A 17,387-nucleotide genomic window follows, 5' to 3' on the forward strand; every position below is an offset into this window, starting at 1 on the left:
GGGTTTCACGGGGAAGACAAAGAAAAGCTTGTAACACTCTAAGGTCAAATTTTTGGGCCCAATTTAATGAAATTTGGCAAATGCTACCCTCAATAAAATCTTAACATTCGATATTGGGTCTTCCGGGGTCAAAAACTAGGTCACCAGGTCAGACCAAAGGAAAAGCGTTAACACTCAAAGGCCCAAAATTTTTGGCCCAACTTAATGAAACTTGGTCAAATGTTACTCTCAATAAATCTTGGACAATTCGTACTGGTCATCGGGAGTCAAAAACTAGGTCACCAGTCAAATCAAAGGAAAAGTTTTTTAACTTTCTAGGGGCCCCACTTTATACCTATCTTAATGAAATTTAGCAGAATGTTAATCTTAGAAAAAGGGTCAAGTTCAAATCGGGGTCAGAGGGGCAAAAAGAATCACTAGGAAAAAATAAAGGGAAAAGCTTTTTTAACACGTAGTTCATGAAACTTGTCAGAATTTTAATCTTATGATCTAAAGGGTCCTTTTAAATCGGTCAAAAGGGTCAAAAACTGGGTCACCAGGTAAAATCAAAGAAAAAGCTAGTTAACACTCAAGGCCCATTTAGACCATATCTTAAGAAATTTGGTCAGAATTTTAACTTGAGATTCCTAGGTCAGGTGATGTACGGGGCCTTAAAGGGCCCTCTATTTTATAAATACGGGAATTATCATGCATAAATTGATATTTTCACTGTGCCCAAACTTTGTAAGAACACACTTGAATGCAAAAGAAATGAATAAACATCGGAGATTCTTTGCTAAAATACCTTTGAAAAAGAATATTATGAATACCTACACAAAGATAAAGGTTTATTAGATGACTTCCAACTGAAAAAATTAAAAGAATCTGGAACTTTTTTTAAAACTATTTAATTTTTAAACTATTTGTAATGTCATGAAATTTGATGTCATGAGCAATGCATGTGATTTTTGGTGTAAAATAGGTCTAATTTGTTAAATGTAAAAAACCCCATAAAAAGAAGAAAATTTGTTTTTTATTTATGAAAAAAAAATATATTTCATTTTGTGAACACAACAATTTTACTTTTCACTCTTGACTCCCCCACTCATGAAAATATTGCATAGGGGTGTTCACGCTGAAATATTTTAAAGATCTTTAATGAAACAAACAAATATCCCTATATTTTATTTTGTTTCAATAATATCTATTTTTTAGTTTTTCTTAAATATTTTTAGGTTGCCATTTAAAAAAAAAGAAAAGATAGGATTAAAGCATTACCAGGGCAACGGGGCAACGGTTTTGGTTTGACTACTTGTCTATCATGCAGGTCAAAAAAAATTTATCATAGCAGCAAAAAATGTCACCATCCAAGAGAGGGTCTGATAATTTCTCTTTGTTAAAGTATCGGGTACTTCATTTCCTGTAACAAATATTTGAAAGGGCCCTTTTTAATCGCTTTTTCACTGCCCAACATTTCTGTGTTTTTTAGCCGACTATTCGAAGAAAAGAAGCTACCACTTCCCACCACGGCGTCGGCCCCACACCCGGGTTTAAGTTTTTCGTACCTCCACCTTTTGACAAATCTTTTGAATAAAGCTTTGAAACTTTCAACATTTTGTTTACCACACCTGTCCATTTTTATAGGAAGAGATATAACTCTGCCAAGCATTTGACTAAATTTAAACCCTTTTGACTTAAAAGGTGTTTTCGTACCAGTTTCATATTGCAAAGCTTTTGAGATAAAGCTTGAAACTTTAACACTTTTTACCACACCATGCCATTGTGGGCAAATACAAACTCCTCAAGCTTTTTGGGTTAAATTATCCCCCTTTTTTTTTACTTAAAATCTTTTTTTAATTTTTTTCGACCAGTCTACATTTGACAAACCCTTTTGAGAAAATTTTAAACTTTCAACACTTTTTTCCCATCACCATATCCAGTTGTGGGCAAGATACAAAACCCCATCAATCTTTTTGGCTAATTATGGCCCCTTCTGACTAGAATCTTGGTTAAGTTTTCGTACCTTTTTAATTTTTTGTGAAAAGGGGTTTGCAAGGCTTTGAAACTTTATATCTTGTTCAGTATTATTCTCTATAAATAGGCAAGAGTAATAACTCTGTCATCTTTTTTGGCTGAATTATGCCCTTTTTGAACTTGGAAATTTTTTTCGTTTTCTATAGTCCAGTTTTTCAAGTTTATTTGACATAGGTTTTAAAAAACTTTAAACACTTTTTATCATATATTTCCATCCGGGCAAAGACTAACTTTTGACAACTATTTTGGCTGAATTAGGGCCCCCTTTTTTGGGTTTTTGACATTTTGTAAAAAATTTTTGAACGTGGTTTTGAAACGAAAACACATTTAATCAACATGATTTCCATCTGGGGCAAGTGTACTAACCTGTCAACTTTTTTGACTAAATTTATCCCCTTTTTTTGGATTGGAAATTTTTTAAACTTTTCATACAAGTTGTGTGCCTAACATATAATTTAATAACAATTTGCCATCAGGTCAAAACCATTGCCACTTTAGTGCAAGACTTATCGAAATCCAAAAATACGGGAAAAAATTTTTTTTTAATCCATTGTTTTCTTTTGTCAAAAAATCTTGGAAATATTTGACCCCATTCTTCAATCAATTCTTCGAAAGTCGAGCGCGCGTCTCCGACAGCTCTTGTTTAAGCTTGCTTTTGGGATGTAGTATACTTCCTTTGTGAGGAAGTCATCCACTTTCATTTACATGTCGGAAAAATTGTTGAAAAAGGCATTAAACCCGAACACACACACACTTTTCTTGTGGAAGATTGTTGGTTCTACATGTGGGAAATACCCAACCTGAAATAATATTCCTGCAAACTTCCTCTGGAGCTTGTGGAAGATTGTTGGTTCTACATGTGGGAAATACCCAACCTGAAAAAAAATTTTCCCTCAAATTTCCCTCGGGAGCAAAAAACCTATTTTTCCTAAGTTGCATGTACATAAAACCGACAAAAAAAAATGTAATAGAAAAAAATCCATTTACATCAGTTGTTCAAGAGCACAACTTCCATTAAAAGTTTTCATCAAAAATAAAAAAAGGTATATAAAGTTCCTATTTATAGGGACTGGTTTATACGGGTATAGAACCCCTAACAAAAGGGATTTTAATCCCTTCTGCATATAACGAAATACTTTTGAAAATTGGTGCAAAAAACCCAAAAAACAAACTTTATTAAAAAGTACTTTTTGTAAAAACAGTGAAAATTGTTTTTTTTCTTCATTCGTGCTTTATGAACGCATCTTTGCTTTGACAAGTTGTTGTTTTGTTTCAATACAAAAATGTAATTAATTATATTATTTTAAGTTGAAATCTACCATTCTGCTGGCTTAATATAAATGAAGTGTTGAAGATCAATGCAATTTAGTTGAGCAGTTCTTATCCAGTGTTTACCAGACTTGCTAACAATTTTAATGGGAATAATATCTCTGTCCGGTTTGATTACCAACTAGATCCTCCTTGATTTTCTCAAGTTACGCCCCTTGAACAAGAAAAATTGGGTGAAATTCGACTGTGTCTGCCTTTAACTTGACATTTTGATCCAGTTTCACAAACGGGCGTAATGCATCACAAACTTGGGTTACCACGGATTGTTTCAGTGGCTCTGGATTATGACTTTGTTTTACTAAATTGTGAAATTTTAACAGTGTTCACACTCTAGTGAGTATTTCTTATTGAATGTTCACCAAAGTTGGTGACAGATTTTATGTGCATAATATATCAGACAAGTTTTATAACAGCCAAATTGTTCCTGTCAGAGTTATGGCCCTTGAATAAATTTCCCAAAAATTAAAAAATAAGAGTCGACTTATTAATTAAACATCTTAATTTTCCCCAAACTTAGTCATATTTTTAAAAAGGGGTATTTGTCTGGGCCCAGGTTTGAAAAATCAGACAGACAGTCTTTTTTTTTTTGGGAAAAGGGCCCCCTTGAATTATTAAAAATTGAAAAGTAAAAATTTTTCTTCTGAATTAGGGAATTTTAGTAGTCAAAAGTAATTTGCAGTGATTGGCAAATATTCTGATAGTAAGTTACTGTTGTTATAAGTTATAGTTACATGGCAGATTTTTTACAAAGTTACCTTTTAACTTTTACTTTAAATAAATTGAGAAGTTGATAGATAAATTTTGTTTCATGTTTCTGCCGTTTTTTGACTCCCAATTTGTATCACGGGTTCTTAACTGCAAAACCTACAAAACCCCACGAAAACTGCCAAGAAGTTTTCTGAAAAAAATCCTACATTTTTCCATCTGTTTAAATCATCTTTCACTCTGTTGAGAGCTCCAAAAAACCAACCTCCATTCTCTTCTCTGTCGCTGGGAAAGTAAGTCGAGTCACCTCAAACAATCCTTGGATGAAGAGATGACCCGCTTTTCCAACGATAATTTGAGATGAGTCGGGTGCAGATGAAGTTAATGACAAAAATAAAAGCTAAAAGTAAATTTAGACCCACTATCCCAGATAATTTTATTCGGGAAAAGACTTACTGATAAGTCTAAAGATGTATCTACAATAAAGCTGATCAAAAAAGGGTAATAAAAAGGAAAAGACAGAATTAAAAAGGGAAATAAAAATATTTGTTTAATGTTGAAAAGGAAGAAAGCATTAAAAGGGATAGTAAAGGGGCCCCCCTGGCAAAGCTGAAGTAGTAACTAAAGTAACAGGCATTTCAGAAAAGTCACCTGGTGTTGCAAAACGTGCAGAGGTTTCAAAAGTCAAAGACTCTGCTATTTTTAGTAAACTTGAACCAAAAAAAGAACTTTAGCAGAAAGGGATAAAGGAAAAAGAGTCAATAAAAAGACTACCCTGAAATTTCATTTGCAAAAAGCAGAAAGCTCCTGAAAGATGGGTTCATTAGGAAAAAAATAAAACCACAAAAGAAATCTCCAGGTAAAAATTACAGAAACAAACAAAAACCTTTTTTAAATTTAAAAAACCGTTTGAAAATCAAGAAAAACACTTTTTGAAAAAGAATTGTATGGGGGGGAAATAATTTTTCTGAAAGTTATTTTACAAGGACTTTTCCAAAACTTTTGAAAAATGTCAAAAGAATTGAAGAATTTTTTCAAAGGCAAAAAAAGAAAGTGGAGCCAAAAGCGATGACACACAAACTGAAGTTGTAAAGCATGAAAAATCAAATTTAGAGAAATCAGACATGGAATCTGCTGAAAAATTAAAAGCAGAAAAAGTTAATTCAGACAAAGATGTAAAAGAAAAGTCCGAAAAGGAAATTTTAATCAAGTTATCTAAGGAAAGTAAACGGGTTCAAAAGAAAAAATAAAATTTTAAGTCTGAAAAAAATTTAAAAAAAAATAAAATTCCTGGAAAGTTCAAACCTACATTTAAAAATCAATGAAAATGTAGTACAACAAAAATATCATTTAGTGAAGATTTAAAAAAATAAGTAAAGATGAAAAACTCCTAAAATTACAAATTTTTGGGGAGGAAATCCTTTTCAAAAATGAGGAAATTGATAAAGAATGGATCTTAAATTTTGGGTAATGCTGATTTTGGTAAAAAAAAAGAAAAAAAAGGGGGCAAGAAAAGCAAAGAAAAGTTATTTTTAGATGAAAACCTGAAAGAGGGGCATAGAAGGTCTAAAGAAAATAGGGAAAAAAAAAAGGTGATCTGTTTATAAATATTTTAGAAAAAAAGGGGGAAGGTGAAGTAATGATGAATTTAGACTAAAAGAAAAGAAGAAAAGGGATAGGAAAAAGAGGAAAGTAGATAAAGAGAGAGATAGATTTTATGATGAAAAAGTGGAATCTGATATAGACAGAAGAATAGTGATTCAGGTGTCTCAGAATACAGAGGATCGAACAGTATGGGAGGAAGAGGAGAGACAAAGAAAGAAAAGAGACAGAGAAGAGAGAAGAAGAGATAAAGAAAAAATGAAAGAAAGTGAAAAAGACATTAAAAGAGAAAGAAAACATAAAAGGCTTCGTTCTCGTAGTAGATCTCATGAAAGGAGGAATAGGTCTAGATCTAGAGAAAAAAGAAGATCAAAATCTAGATCAAGAGATAGGGATAGATCAAGAGAGAGGTCTCGTAGAAAACGAAGAGAAAGAAGTAGATCAAGATCTAGAGAATGGTCTCCTGAAAGGTCTCGTAAAAAGAAAAAGCAGACGAAAAAGAATAAAAAAAGGATGAGACTTGAGTAAGAATGGAGTCGTAAAAGGGAGTGGGGAAGGATTGGAGTGGGGAAGAGACGGAGCTCAAAACGAGGTAGAGATAGAAGTAGAGGTCATAGTAGAGATAGGAAAAGAAGCAGGGAACATTCAGAAGATAAGGTAGATATTTTCGGCAGATCAAGAAGTCCCTTTACAAGAAGGGAATTCTGAAAGAAAAACGAACCTCCCCCAAAAAAAAACCAAAAGCAAAAAGCGAAAGAATGAAGTGTTGTCAATTCTCCCCACCCCAAAGAAACCGACTTATGACGAAGTTTCTTCAAGTGAGTCTGAGAAAGAACCAGAACCAGTGGCTGGAAAGATAGAAACTATTTCAAGGATTGAAGTGAAGGACAGTAGTGCTAGAGAAGTCACTGCTCCATTTGTTGAGGCAAACGACAAAGAAAATGATTTTGATTCTACCCAGAGGAAAACAGAAAAATTTCAGTATACAGAAGGATGAGTTTTTGGGGCAGAAAAAAAGAAACAAGAGACAAAATTTTAAAAACAATTGGGAAGTGGCAATGCTTATGATCCGCAATCCAACAAACTTCTAGTCCGCACCTCCCCTTTGCCAGACCCAGTCTCCCCCAACTCCTCCTTTCCCTCCGGGGTGGGGACTTCACACATTTTCCCCCTCCCCTCCGGGTCCCCACCACAGGGACCACCACCGGGAAGGGATCCTTCAGGAAGTCCCCCTTACATTTTCAGGCAAATGCCCCCCGGGCAAGGCATTTTTGGGGACGGTCAATTTAACTTCGGGGTCCTCCCCATTTTCAAGGGAAAAACTGGTCCTCCTCCGGGCTTTAAACCAAAAAAGGGCCCACCTAGTCGGTACCGTAAAAAAAAAAATGTTACCCCCCGGGTTATCAAGGGCTTGCCACCCACAATCACTCCAAAAGGGGCAGCTAATTTCACCCAAAAAGGGCAGGCCGCCCCAAGACTTAAAGGGGCTGCAATCCAGGAGGGAAAGGGTTTGGTTGGCGGGTCACAACAACCCCAAATACCCCAAAAATTTTGGGGTCAAAAATCCCTTCTCCAGCTTTTTTTCCCAGGTCATCCATTAAATGGTCCTTTTGAGGGGCTTCCCCCCCCAACCGAACCCCCTTCCCCAACTATTTAACCCCCGGGACACCCCCATTTCCTCCTCCTTCACTCCGGGAACCCTCCACATGTTATTGCTATCAAACAATACCCCTCCTCCAAATATTTTTCAAATCCCAAAAGGGGTAAAACCCTCCAAGACATTTGCCTCCACCGGGGACCAAACCTATTAATTCCCTGGGCCCCAACCCTAAGCCCTCCACCCCGTTGCCAATCATTGTTGCCCCACATAAAAACCCCCCCCCTCCAATTCATTAGGGTTTCCTTTCCCCACCAAAATTTTCAAGTTTAATGTCTATGCCACCTCCTGATCAACAAAACCAGAGTTTTTCCAAAGACTAACACCCCACCAAACCAGTCTCACAATTGGGTCGGGCAAGGAGGGGTACGGCACATTACCGGGCGGTATCCCAAAAGATTCCCCAACTGATTTCAACTGCAGTTATGGTTAAGGGTGAAGGGTTTCTTTCTTTTAACCATGAAAATCGCTTGAAAGCTGAAGCCTTTTTGAATGAATTAGAAAAAATAAGTGAACTTTTGAACACACAAGCTCAATTAATGGTAGTGTCCAAGGAAAGACAGAATTCAGGTGAGTCAGAGACTGTGGATTCTAACAAATCTGGAATCCCTATAAAAGTGAAATTTTTTTAAAGTGCCATTTTGTGCCACGGGAAAAGTCGGATTAAAGGGTGGGGGTTGATGCAACTGAAGTTGTTGAAGGCCCGGTTTTTCCCCATAAAAAGAAAAAAATTTTGAATTCCCCATTTTTTCACCAATTTTGATAACCTTATTGACAATCCTGAAGATTTGTTAGAAGAAGATTTTAATAAAAAGATGCAAAAACTACATGAAAAGGATGTGAAAATAGATAAAGAAAAACCCAAAGATAAAACATTAACTCCAACTAAAAATAAAGATGTGAAAGATCAGGAAAAGAAAGATTCGCCATTTAAAACAAAAGATAAAAGCAAAACCTCCTCTAAAAAAAAAAACCCTTTAAAAATCTGGACAAAAATCAAGAAGCACAAAAAAAACCCGGAAATGACTTAAAGAAAAAGCTGATGTGCACTTTTAGCCCTTTTGAAACTCAGGAAGTACCTTCATCACATGGATATGACCAACAAAAAAAAGGTAATCAAGTTCATTAAAAAAATCTTACTGTTTACGATGGACAATTTTCATAGATTTCATGGTTTGCCTCTTAATAAAAACTTAATGGACTGTTAAAATTTTTCATTTTTTTTTTTTGTAAATTTGAAATGCCAATTTATTTGAAATACCCCTTAGGTTTAAAAAAACCAAATTTTTATGACAACAAAATTAGATGATTGTACCTGTTTGCTGTTGTTCTACCAATTTTATTCGGGCATGTTTCAGTATGTATGCAAAAATAATGTACCAGATGAATTTTAAAATTTTTCAACAGAATTTAATAACACATTATATTTTAAAATTTTGGGGGTACTGGTATTCTTTAAACAGTAAAGTGTACTAGGGTGAAACGTACACGAAAATCGTCATTGCGATACTGAGTGCCCCCGATAGACATCATAGAAAAGTCAGATCCAAAAAAATCGCCGAAGTTTTTCCCTTTAACAATCAATAGTTTTTTAAAAAGTTTTTAATTTTAATAAATACAGAAAAGTTGATTTTAAAAAGCCAAATTTTTGGGAAAGTACTTTTTCCCCTCAACATTTGGAATTAACTTTAAAATAAAGACTTTTTTGAAGGTTTTGAGTATTAAATTTAATTTTTTGTTTCTTAAAAAAAAAAAACTTTTTGATTAAAAATATTTTTTTTTGAAAAAAAAAAAACCTTTTAAAAATTTTAAAAATTTGGGGGGAAAAAAAGTTTTTTTAAAGACAAAAAAAAGGGGGAAAAAGTTTAGGCTTCCTTGTAGGAAAAAAAAAAAATAAAAGGCAAACAGTTTTTTCAGGGTAAATTTGGGTCCCTTTTTTAATTTTATGCGGTTAAAAACCTTAAAAAAGTTTTTTTTTTTGAAATTTCCCGGGGCAAAATTTTTTTCTCTTTTCAAAAATGCTTTACCCTTTTTAAAAATTTAAACCCAACGGACATTTTTGGGGGGGGGAACAAAAAACGGGCAAATTTCCCTTTGAGTAATACCAAAAAAAAATTGGGGGATAGATTTTAAAATTGTTCCCCAAAGCCAATGAAAGGGGAAGCCCAGAAAAAAAAAGAAAAAATTTTACCCCGGGAAAAGAAAAAAAATTAAAATTTCCTGGGGGCCTTTCAGTATAAAAAAAATTTTTTAAAAATTTTTAAAAATTTTTTAAAAAACCCCAATTTTTAAAAAAAAAAACAAAAAATTTTAAAAAAAAACAGTGGGCCCCTTGTCTTAAACCCAAACCCCCTTTTTTTTTTGTTTTTTAATTAAAATTTTTGGGCCCTTTTGGTAATTTAAGTTTTTTTTTAAACCCTGAAAAATTTTTAAAAAAAATGGTTTTTTTTCCCAAAAAACTTAATTTTTAAAAAAAATTAAAAAATTATCGCCCCAAAATTTAAAAAGGGGTTTTTAAAAAATTGCCAAAAAAGAATAGTTCCAAAAACCAAAAAAATTTTTCACAATATCAATATTATGCAAAAGTCAAAATGGGCCCAATAGCCCCCTAAAGGACTCCTACTAAAAAATCCTTAAAAACAAGCAAGGAGAGTCCCCGGGACGTATGCTTTAACATTTGTTTACGGTAGTGGGGCCCAAACAAAAGTTTTTACATCGTTTTGTAGGGAAATTGGGGGTTTTTTTTTTTTTAAAACTTTTTTCGCTCATTTTTGGATTTTTAAAATTTAAAAAGTTTTTAAATACTTACAATTTTCATATTTTCGAACAAATAACTTTTTTAATCACCAATTTTTCAATCACTCTGCGTCCATGGTCCATCCGCCATTAACAACTTCCATTTTCGCTCTCCTCAGAAACTACTGGGCAGTTTTGACCAAACTTGTCAGAATGATGCATTTGGGACCCCAGTGTCCCCTAAAATCAACTGGTTCAACATTTTGAGTGATTTTTGGGCCTTTTTTTTATTTTTTTTCTAAAATAATTCTTATCCATGGCCCTCCAAGTAGTTAATTTGTTTTTATGGCCTTACCTTAGAAGGGGCTAAAGCTGCAGACACTAATGAGATAAAGAAATTTTAAGTTTCATTATTTTCCTATTACCATCAGCATGAATGGGCACCCTACATATTGAATTAATTTTTTTTATACTCCTATTTCCTGGGGGTTTTAAAATTTAGTTTAAAATAAAATAATTATATATGCATTCTTTGTATCATAGAAAAAAAAAATAAAATTGCTAAACCCATTAATGGTTCATCTCTCTTGTTTAGGGTGGTTTAATTATTAGTTATAATTATTATTACCCAAATTTTTGGGTCTTGAAATTTGGAACTTCAAAAATACTCAAGGGGGGCGCCAAGATCACCGTGTTTTTGTTAAGAATAACCCTTTTTTAATGACATACAATTTTTAATAGCGCGGGGATTTTTAAAACTTTAGAAAAACACTGTTAGTTAAGCGTTCAAATTAATCCATTTATTTCAAAAACATAATTTAAAACAATTTAAAATAAATTGCTTTTTTATAGCCTTTCCCTTGATCAAAAAAATTTTTGATTAAATTTTGTTTTTTAAATAAAATTTTGCCGTTAGAAAAAATCACGTTTTTCAAAAAAAAATTGGGTGTTCGGCCTCTGCCCACCGGATCCTGTCTTATTTTTTATAAATAAAAACCATTAGATTTTATACAAACATATCTCCCTATTGTTTAATATTTAAAAAAAAAGTAAAGATCATACACTTCCTGGGGAAACCCCCGGGCTTTTTTTTTTCTTCAATTTTAAAAAATTACAATTAAACATAAGGTTTAAAAAAGCGCTGCCAGGGCAGTATTGGAGGTGTAGAATCTTTTTTTTTTTAAGAATGTATTAAAAAATTTTTCCTTATTATTTTTTTTTTCATGGTTTAAAAGGTTAGTTTTTAAATGGTTTAATCATTAGACAATGTTCTAAAAAGGAACTGTTGTAATAATTGGTGTTACGGAACATTGTTCCCTGATGTCTTACTGAACGCAGTTTGTCTAAGGAAAATTGATGTACGCTATCTCTGATCATGGGTAGTTGTTTGTTACTTTACATAAACAAAAAAATGCTAAGGAATCCAAAATATTTGATAGTTTAATTGAATTTCTGTTGAACCCAACAACAGCAGCAGAAGATTCTGTTACATTTTTTGTTTTAAGAGTGTATAAACTAACTGTCAGCAAGATCTTATGATAGCGCGCTTGACTATCGGAAGGCCATGCAAACATTACCAGCATATGAACGATAAAAGCTTAAGGAAACTTTTTAAAGTAAAAAAAGGAGCATAGTTTTATCAAAAGTTAGCCAAGTATAAAAATTTTTTTCCCATGAGGGGCATCTCATGAAGCCAAACGGAAAGTTTTTGAAGCATTAGCAAGTAGATCCTGAGAAACCTGCTTACATGCAAAACTTCCACAAATTAAAAAGGGGCATAACTTTGAGAAAATAAAAACTAAAGCCTTGTGAGGTCATTTCATGGGGATGAAGGTATGTGAAGTTTCAATGCATGTTGCCATGTAGTCTTTGAGAAATCTGCTTCATGCAAAATTTTAACCAAAATTTCTAAGATAAAAAGGGCCATAATTTTAGTTATGTCACTGGTGTTGTGAGGTCATCTCATAATGCCTAATAAATGTATTAAGTTCGAAATGTGATATAATAAGTTTTAGAGAATCCTGCTTAAATACAAAACATCGTTGCGGGGGACACAAATGCTTGCGAAAGGGTGACAACAGTAGCTCTGCTATTTGAGAAATTTTGAAGTCAAGCTCCAAAAGATTGAGCACTTGTATGTGTTAAATGGAAAAAAAAATTGGGGAATTACTGTTTCAAACCTGAAAAAATTACATTTCAAGAGCTTTTTGGAAGAGGGAAAGATGGGGAATCAAAAAATTTTACTCACAAAAAAATCACAAAAGACAACAAGGGTATCCTCAGAAAGCTTGCCTAAGGAAACATTAAATAATTCTTAGTGATATAAAACAAAGAAAGACTAATCACTGGTCCTTCCTCAAGGGATTAGCCGTCAGATTAAAGTCAAAGTATCATAATCTTTAGAATTTGGGATGAATTCTCTGAAAACTTTAAAATATGACATAAAGCTGGAGGCATGCATCTTTAAAATACTGTTTAAGGTTGTGGGTCCATAATGGCAGTTGGCAATTCCCATGCAATAATGTACTCCTGTATGCTTTTTGGCATTTTTCAACTGATAACATTGGTCAAAAGGACATGTGCCTTCCATATCTTCTGGGGGATGGGAAAATCAGGGATGGAGAAAAGTAATTTAAAAAATTACGATTTTCATTACAGCTTCCTACCTTGGAAGAAAGAAAAGATTTTTAAACAGTGTTGGAACAGTCTTTTTTATCAGATTGTTTTGGAAAAATATTTGATTTTTAATGTATTTTAGGGGGAATTGAGACTTAATTTCAACGGCCTGCCATAGAAAAAAAACATAGTGGGGTTTCGACCAGCATGGATCCAGACCCGCCGCCCCCTCCACGCATCCTGGTCGGATCCATGCTGTTCCTGTCAAAGCCCATTTCAATTTAAAAAACTGTTACAAAAAAGCTGGATCCGACCAACTGCGCGGATCTGCCCTGGAAAAACCCAAAATATGGTTTTTCAACCCCCATGGATCCAGACCATGGCCCTTTTCCATTTTGGGCAGGGTCCTGCTGTTTGCTTCAAAAGCCTATTGCAATTTGAGAAACGTTGCAACAGCAGGATCCCCCGGATTGCAGGCGGTCTGGACCATACTGGTTGCAAACCCACTAAGTTGGTTTTCCCATGGCACGGCCAAATAGATAAGATGGAAAGTGTGTTTTTGGAAAATAGAAGAATAAAAAAAATCCATCGCTCCATTCAGACCAACTTTCCCGTCTCAATATACCAGGGCTGAACCCTTTTTTCTGTGCATTGGGAAACAAGTTTTGAAATTTACGAAATTTTTCAGTCTCATTTTCGGGTTTTAAACTTTGCAGGTTTTTTGAGGCACCATCCATGTCTTGTGGAAGGTTTAGTGGTTTTTCCCCCATTCCCCGCTTTTACCTGAAAAAATGTTGGGAGTGCTGTCTGACTTCCTTCTCAACCATTCAGACTTGAACGTTACCATATCCCCTGAATTGTATTGGGATGGCTTAGATTAAACAATCGAAAATTGGATGGTAAAAAAGCAACTGAGCTATTGTGGTATTTCTAATTTCAGATCTGTCACAGTAAGAGTGGGAACATTAACCCAATGAAGATAAAAAGCTTGGTTGAAGCATATGTACAAAAGTATACAAAACATTCTGACCATTCTAAAGCTGAAACATTTTTTCCCTTTCCCCCGAACTAAAAGGGGACATGCCCAAAACGAAGGTAGCACATATATTGTGTATTTATTAGAAAATTGTGAAGAATTTTATACATTCAAAATATAATTTTACAAAGATCATGTGTGTGTAAAATGTTCTGTAAATTTCATATCTTTTTTTTGAAGGTTTAGAAAATTTTTAATCAGTTCCATACGGTTCAAAAAAAGTTCTTTGACAAAGGGGTTTCACGCCGGGAATCATCTCATTCTGCCTGGGCACTAACTGCCCACAGAAATGAAATTTTAAGAGACTAACCGTTGCCAGCAAGATCAACCCCAGCTCAAAGTTTTTGGCAACTTAAAAAACAATTCGAGTTTGGCATAAAATGTTTCATGCTCTTTGGAAATTTTCAAACATTCTTTATAAATGGCATATTGTGTACTGGGCCTGTCCAGGCTCAATATAAAATCACAAAGAGGGTTATAAGTTTAAACGAAATAGCTTTCTGACTGAAAGATTTTTTACCTAGAATTTCTTCATTTACACACTGTAGTGAAAAGGTATGTTGGGTCTGTTTTAAAATGAAATTTTTACAGAGACAAGTACCATTTTAAAGATTTTGCAGACAAATTGTAGGATTTTACCATCATTTAAAGTTTTTATTTTCGTTGGGTTTTTTTTGTCTCTCCAACACTTTTGGACAGCCTTTTGGGAAAAACATTAAGGCAGGCCTGTTTACATTTTTGTCAAAATAAAATATTTTCCAAATTTTGGTTTAAAATTTCATAATATTTTTTGATAGTTGAGTAAGAACTTTTCTTGTAAAATAACTGGGCCCCTGAGTTAAACTTGGTTTTTGGGGGGCAGTCTGAAACCCCCAGGGGTTGGTTAAGTTTTTTGCTCAGGTTTGAAAGTAAACCAGCAAAGCTACATGTCTTTCATAACTGTCTTCAAACCACGTATAACCCCTTGGGGCCAATGGTCTCATTCTAGCCAATTTTTGGTTTTCTGTGTTTAATTAAAAAATTTTCGCATTTAAAATTTTTGTACATTTTGTGTTTTAATTCTTTTGACAAAGGGTGTAATTTTTATGTTTTAAATTTTATTTTAAAAAACATGTTTTCTGCTAGAAAGTGATGGGGTTTAAAAAGTTGACTTTCATGAAAGGGAAATTTCATTAAAATTTTTACATTTTTTTTTTGGTTTTTCTGAAATTTTTTTTCGGTTTGTAAAAGATTTTTTTAAAAAAAGAGAAGTTTAGCAAGTAATGTACATTTTGTTTTTTTTTAAATGGGGCTTTAAAATATATATAAATGTTTTCCCCTAGTGTTTTTTTTAACACTGTATTGCTGCCAGGATGCTGTAGGATTTGATTAAAAAATTTTTTGAAAATTTTGAAAAAAATACTGAATTTGCACGGGGGAAATACTTTTGCAAATTTTTCTGGCTGTTTTTCATGGGTCCAAGATGGGGGCCTTTTTCATTTTGCAATTTTCTATTTTTTCCATTTTTAAGATTAATCAACAACCTGTCGAAACTTTTGGACTAGACTTTTTTCCATATCACTTAATAGACTGTTTTTTTTTTTCTTTTTTATTTTAAACATAATTAATTGAAAAATAATATTTCCAATGAAATGGGTATTTAAAGACTTTGAATTTTTTTTTGTTTTTTTTAAATTGAAGGGAAAAATACTAAAAATTTTAATTACAACTGAACTTTTTTTTTTAAATAAAAGGATTAAAAAAGACAATAATGAGGTTATAAAAAGTGCCGAAGACTATCATTTAATTCCCTTTAACCTCAAAATTATAACAGATTTCTAAAAGACAAATCACATTTATTTTTAGCTCACCTGTCACATAGTGACAAGGTGAGCTTTTGTGATCACGCAGCGTCCGTCCCCCTTTGTCCGTTCGTGGCCCCTCCCCCCGTTTCCCCCGTCCGTAAAATTTTTCTTTTGACCACCTAGAGGTCACATTTTTTGTGGGGTTTTTATGAAAATTGTCAAAGTTTATCTTGAGATACTAGTCAATTCGAAACTGGGGCACGTGCCCAAAAAAAAGTCATAGGTCTAAAAATAGAAAAACCTTGTGACCTCTCTAGAGGGCAAAAAATTTTACAAATCCATGAAAATTGGGGCAAACTTCACCTTTATATATCTATAAGTTCGAAACGGGGCATGTCCTTAAAAAAAAGGGCATAGGTCAAAAATAAAAAACCTTTTGGGCCCTCTAAAGGCCCTTTTTTCATGGGGTCGTTTAAAACTGGTCTGAATGTTCATCTTGATGATTCTAGGCAATTCAAAAGGGGCAAATCGTCAAAAAATAGGTCATAGGGCAAAAATAGAAAAAAACCCTTTTACCCCCTAGGGCCCTATGTTTCATGGATCTTCATGAAAAAAGATCGAAAGTTCCCTTGATGATATCAGGGCAATTCGAAAGTGGACACGTTCACAAAAAATGGGCAGTAGGTCAAAAAATAGAAAAACCTTTACCTCTCTAAAGGCATATTTTTTATGGGATCTGTCAAAGTTGGGCTGAAAAATTTATCTTGATATTTAGTCAAGTTCGAAAAGGGGGGCCCCGTACCAAAAACTGGGCATAGTCTAAAAATAAAAAACCTTGTACCCTTAGAGGCCATTTTGAATGGATCTTAAAAATTGGTCAGAATGTTCATCTTTTATACAGGTAAAGTTTGAAAGTGGGTCACTGCCTCAAAAAGTAGGCAGTAGTCAAATAATGAAAAAACGTTGTGCCTCTCAGACCCTATTTTTCAGGATCTGTAAAATTTTTCTGAATTTATCTTGATGAAATTTTAGGTCAATTTGAAACGGGGCCTACAACAAAAACTAGGGCATAGGTCTTGAAGAAAAAACCTTTGGGCCTCTCTGACCAACCCTTGAATGGGTCTTTATGAAAAATTTGGGCAAATTTTCACCTGGGGAAAATCTAGTCAGGGGTTTAAACTGGGTCATGTGCCATTAAAAAAAAGGTCATAGTCAAATAATAAAAACCTTGTGCATTCTAGAGGCCATACTTTTTAGGGGCTTATAAATTGGGCAATGTTTCTTTATGATATCTAGGTCAATTTGAAACTGGTCAACTGCGGTCAAAAACTAGGGCAGTAGGTCTAAAAATTTTTAAAATCTTTGACCCCTCTAAGGCCAAATTTTTTAATGGGTCTTCATGAAAATGACTGAAGTTTTTCCTTGTGTATCTAGGCAGTTTCGAAACGGGTCCGTGCGGTCAAAAACTGGCCAGAGTTATAAAAATAGAAAAAACCTTTTGACCCTCTGAGGCCTATTTTCATGAGATCTTCATGAAAAATTTGTGAGAAATTCCCTTGATAATCTAGGGAAAGTTTTAAAACAGGGTCACGTACCTTTGAAAACAGGTCAATAGGGCTAAAAAAGAAAAACCCTTTTGACCTCTCCAAAATATTTTTTCAATGGATCTTCATGAAAATTGTCAAATTTTTTTCTTGAAATACTAGCATGTTCAAAACTGGTCCATGAGCTCAAAAACTAGGCACTAGTCAAATAATAGAAAAAACGACATCATCTCAAAAAGGGGGCATGGGGAAGAGTGACGATTTAACCATCAGGTCCTCTTGTTAAAACCTGGGAATGGGAGACATACTAATAAACTTGCAGCAACTGAAAACAGTCTACCATATTTGTTCTAAATTTTTACATA

General features: G+C 33.8%; 1 protein-coding gene across 1 annotated transcript; it reads left to right on the top strand.

The window, feature by feature from the left end:
- Positions 1 to 5,171: 5,171 nt before the first annotated feature.
- Positions 5,172 to 6,646, top strand: LOC128549992 (uncharacterized). Its single transcript, XM_053527810.1, has 3 exons — positions 5,172 to 5,271; positions 5,708 to 5,917; positions 6,324 to 6,646. Exons 1-3 carry the CDS (start codon positions 5,172 to 5,174, stop codon positions 6,644 to 6,646), a joined length of 633 nt encoding a protein of 210 aa, XP_053383785.1.
- The last annotated feature ends 10,741 nt before the right edge of the window (positions 6,647 to 17,387 follow it).

Source organism: Mercenaria mercenaria, chromosome 17, assembly GCF_021730395.1.
Source record: "Mercenaria mercenaria strain notata chromosome 17, MADL_Memer_1, whole genome shotgun sequence".
In the NCBI taxonomy this organism is placed as follows: domain Eukaryota; kingdom Metazoa; phylum Mollusca; class Bivalvia; order Venerida; family Veneridae; genus Mercenaria; species Mercenaria mercenaria.

Excerpts from the sequence above, each read along its gene's own strand:
- LOC128549992 (XM_053527810.1), top strand. The coding sequence starts at position 5,172 with ATGGAATCTGCTGAAAAATTAAAAGCAGAAAAAGTTAATTCAGACAAA. Across the intron at positions 5,272-5,707 it reads AATCAAGTTATCTAAGGAAA|AAAAGAAGAAAAGGGATAGG; the intron begins GTAAACGGGTTC and ends TTAGACTAAAAG. Across the intron at positions 5,918-6,323 it reads TAAAGAAAAAATGAAAGAAA|ATCAAGAAGTCCCTTTACAA; the intron begins GTGAAAAAGACA and ends TATTTTCGGCAG.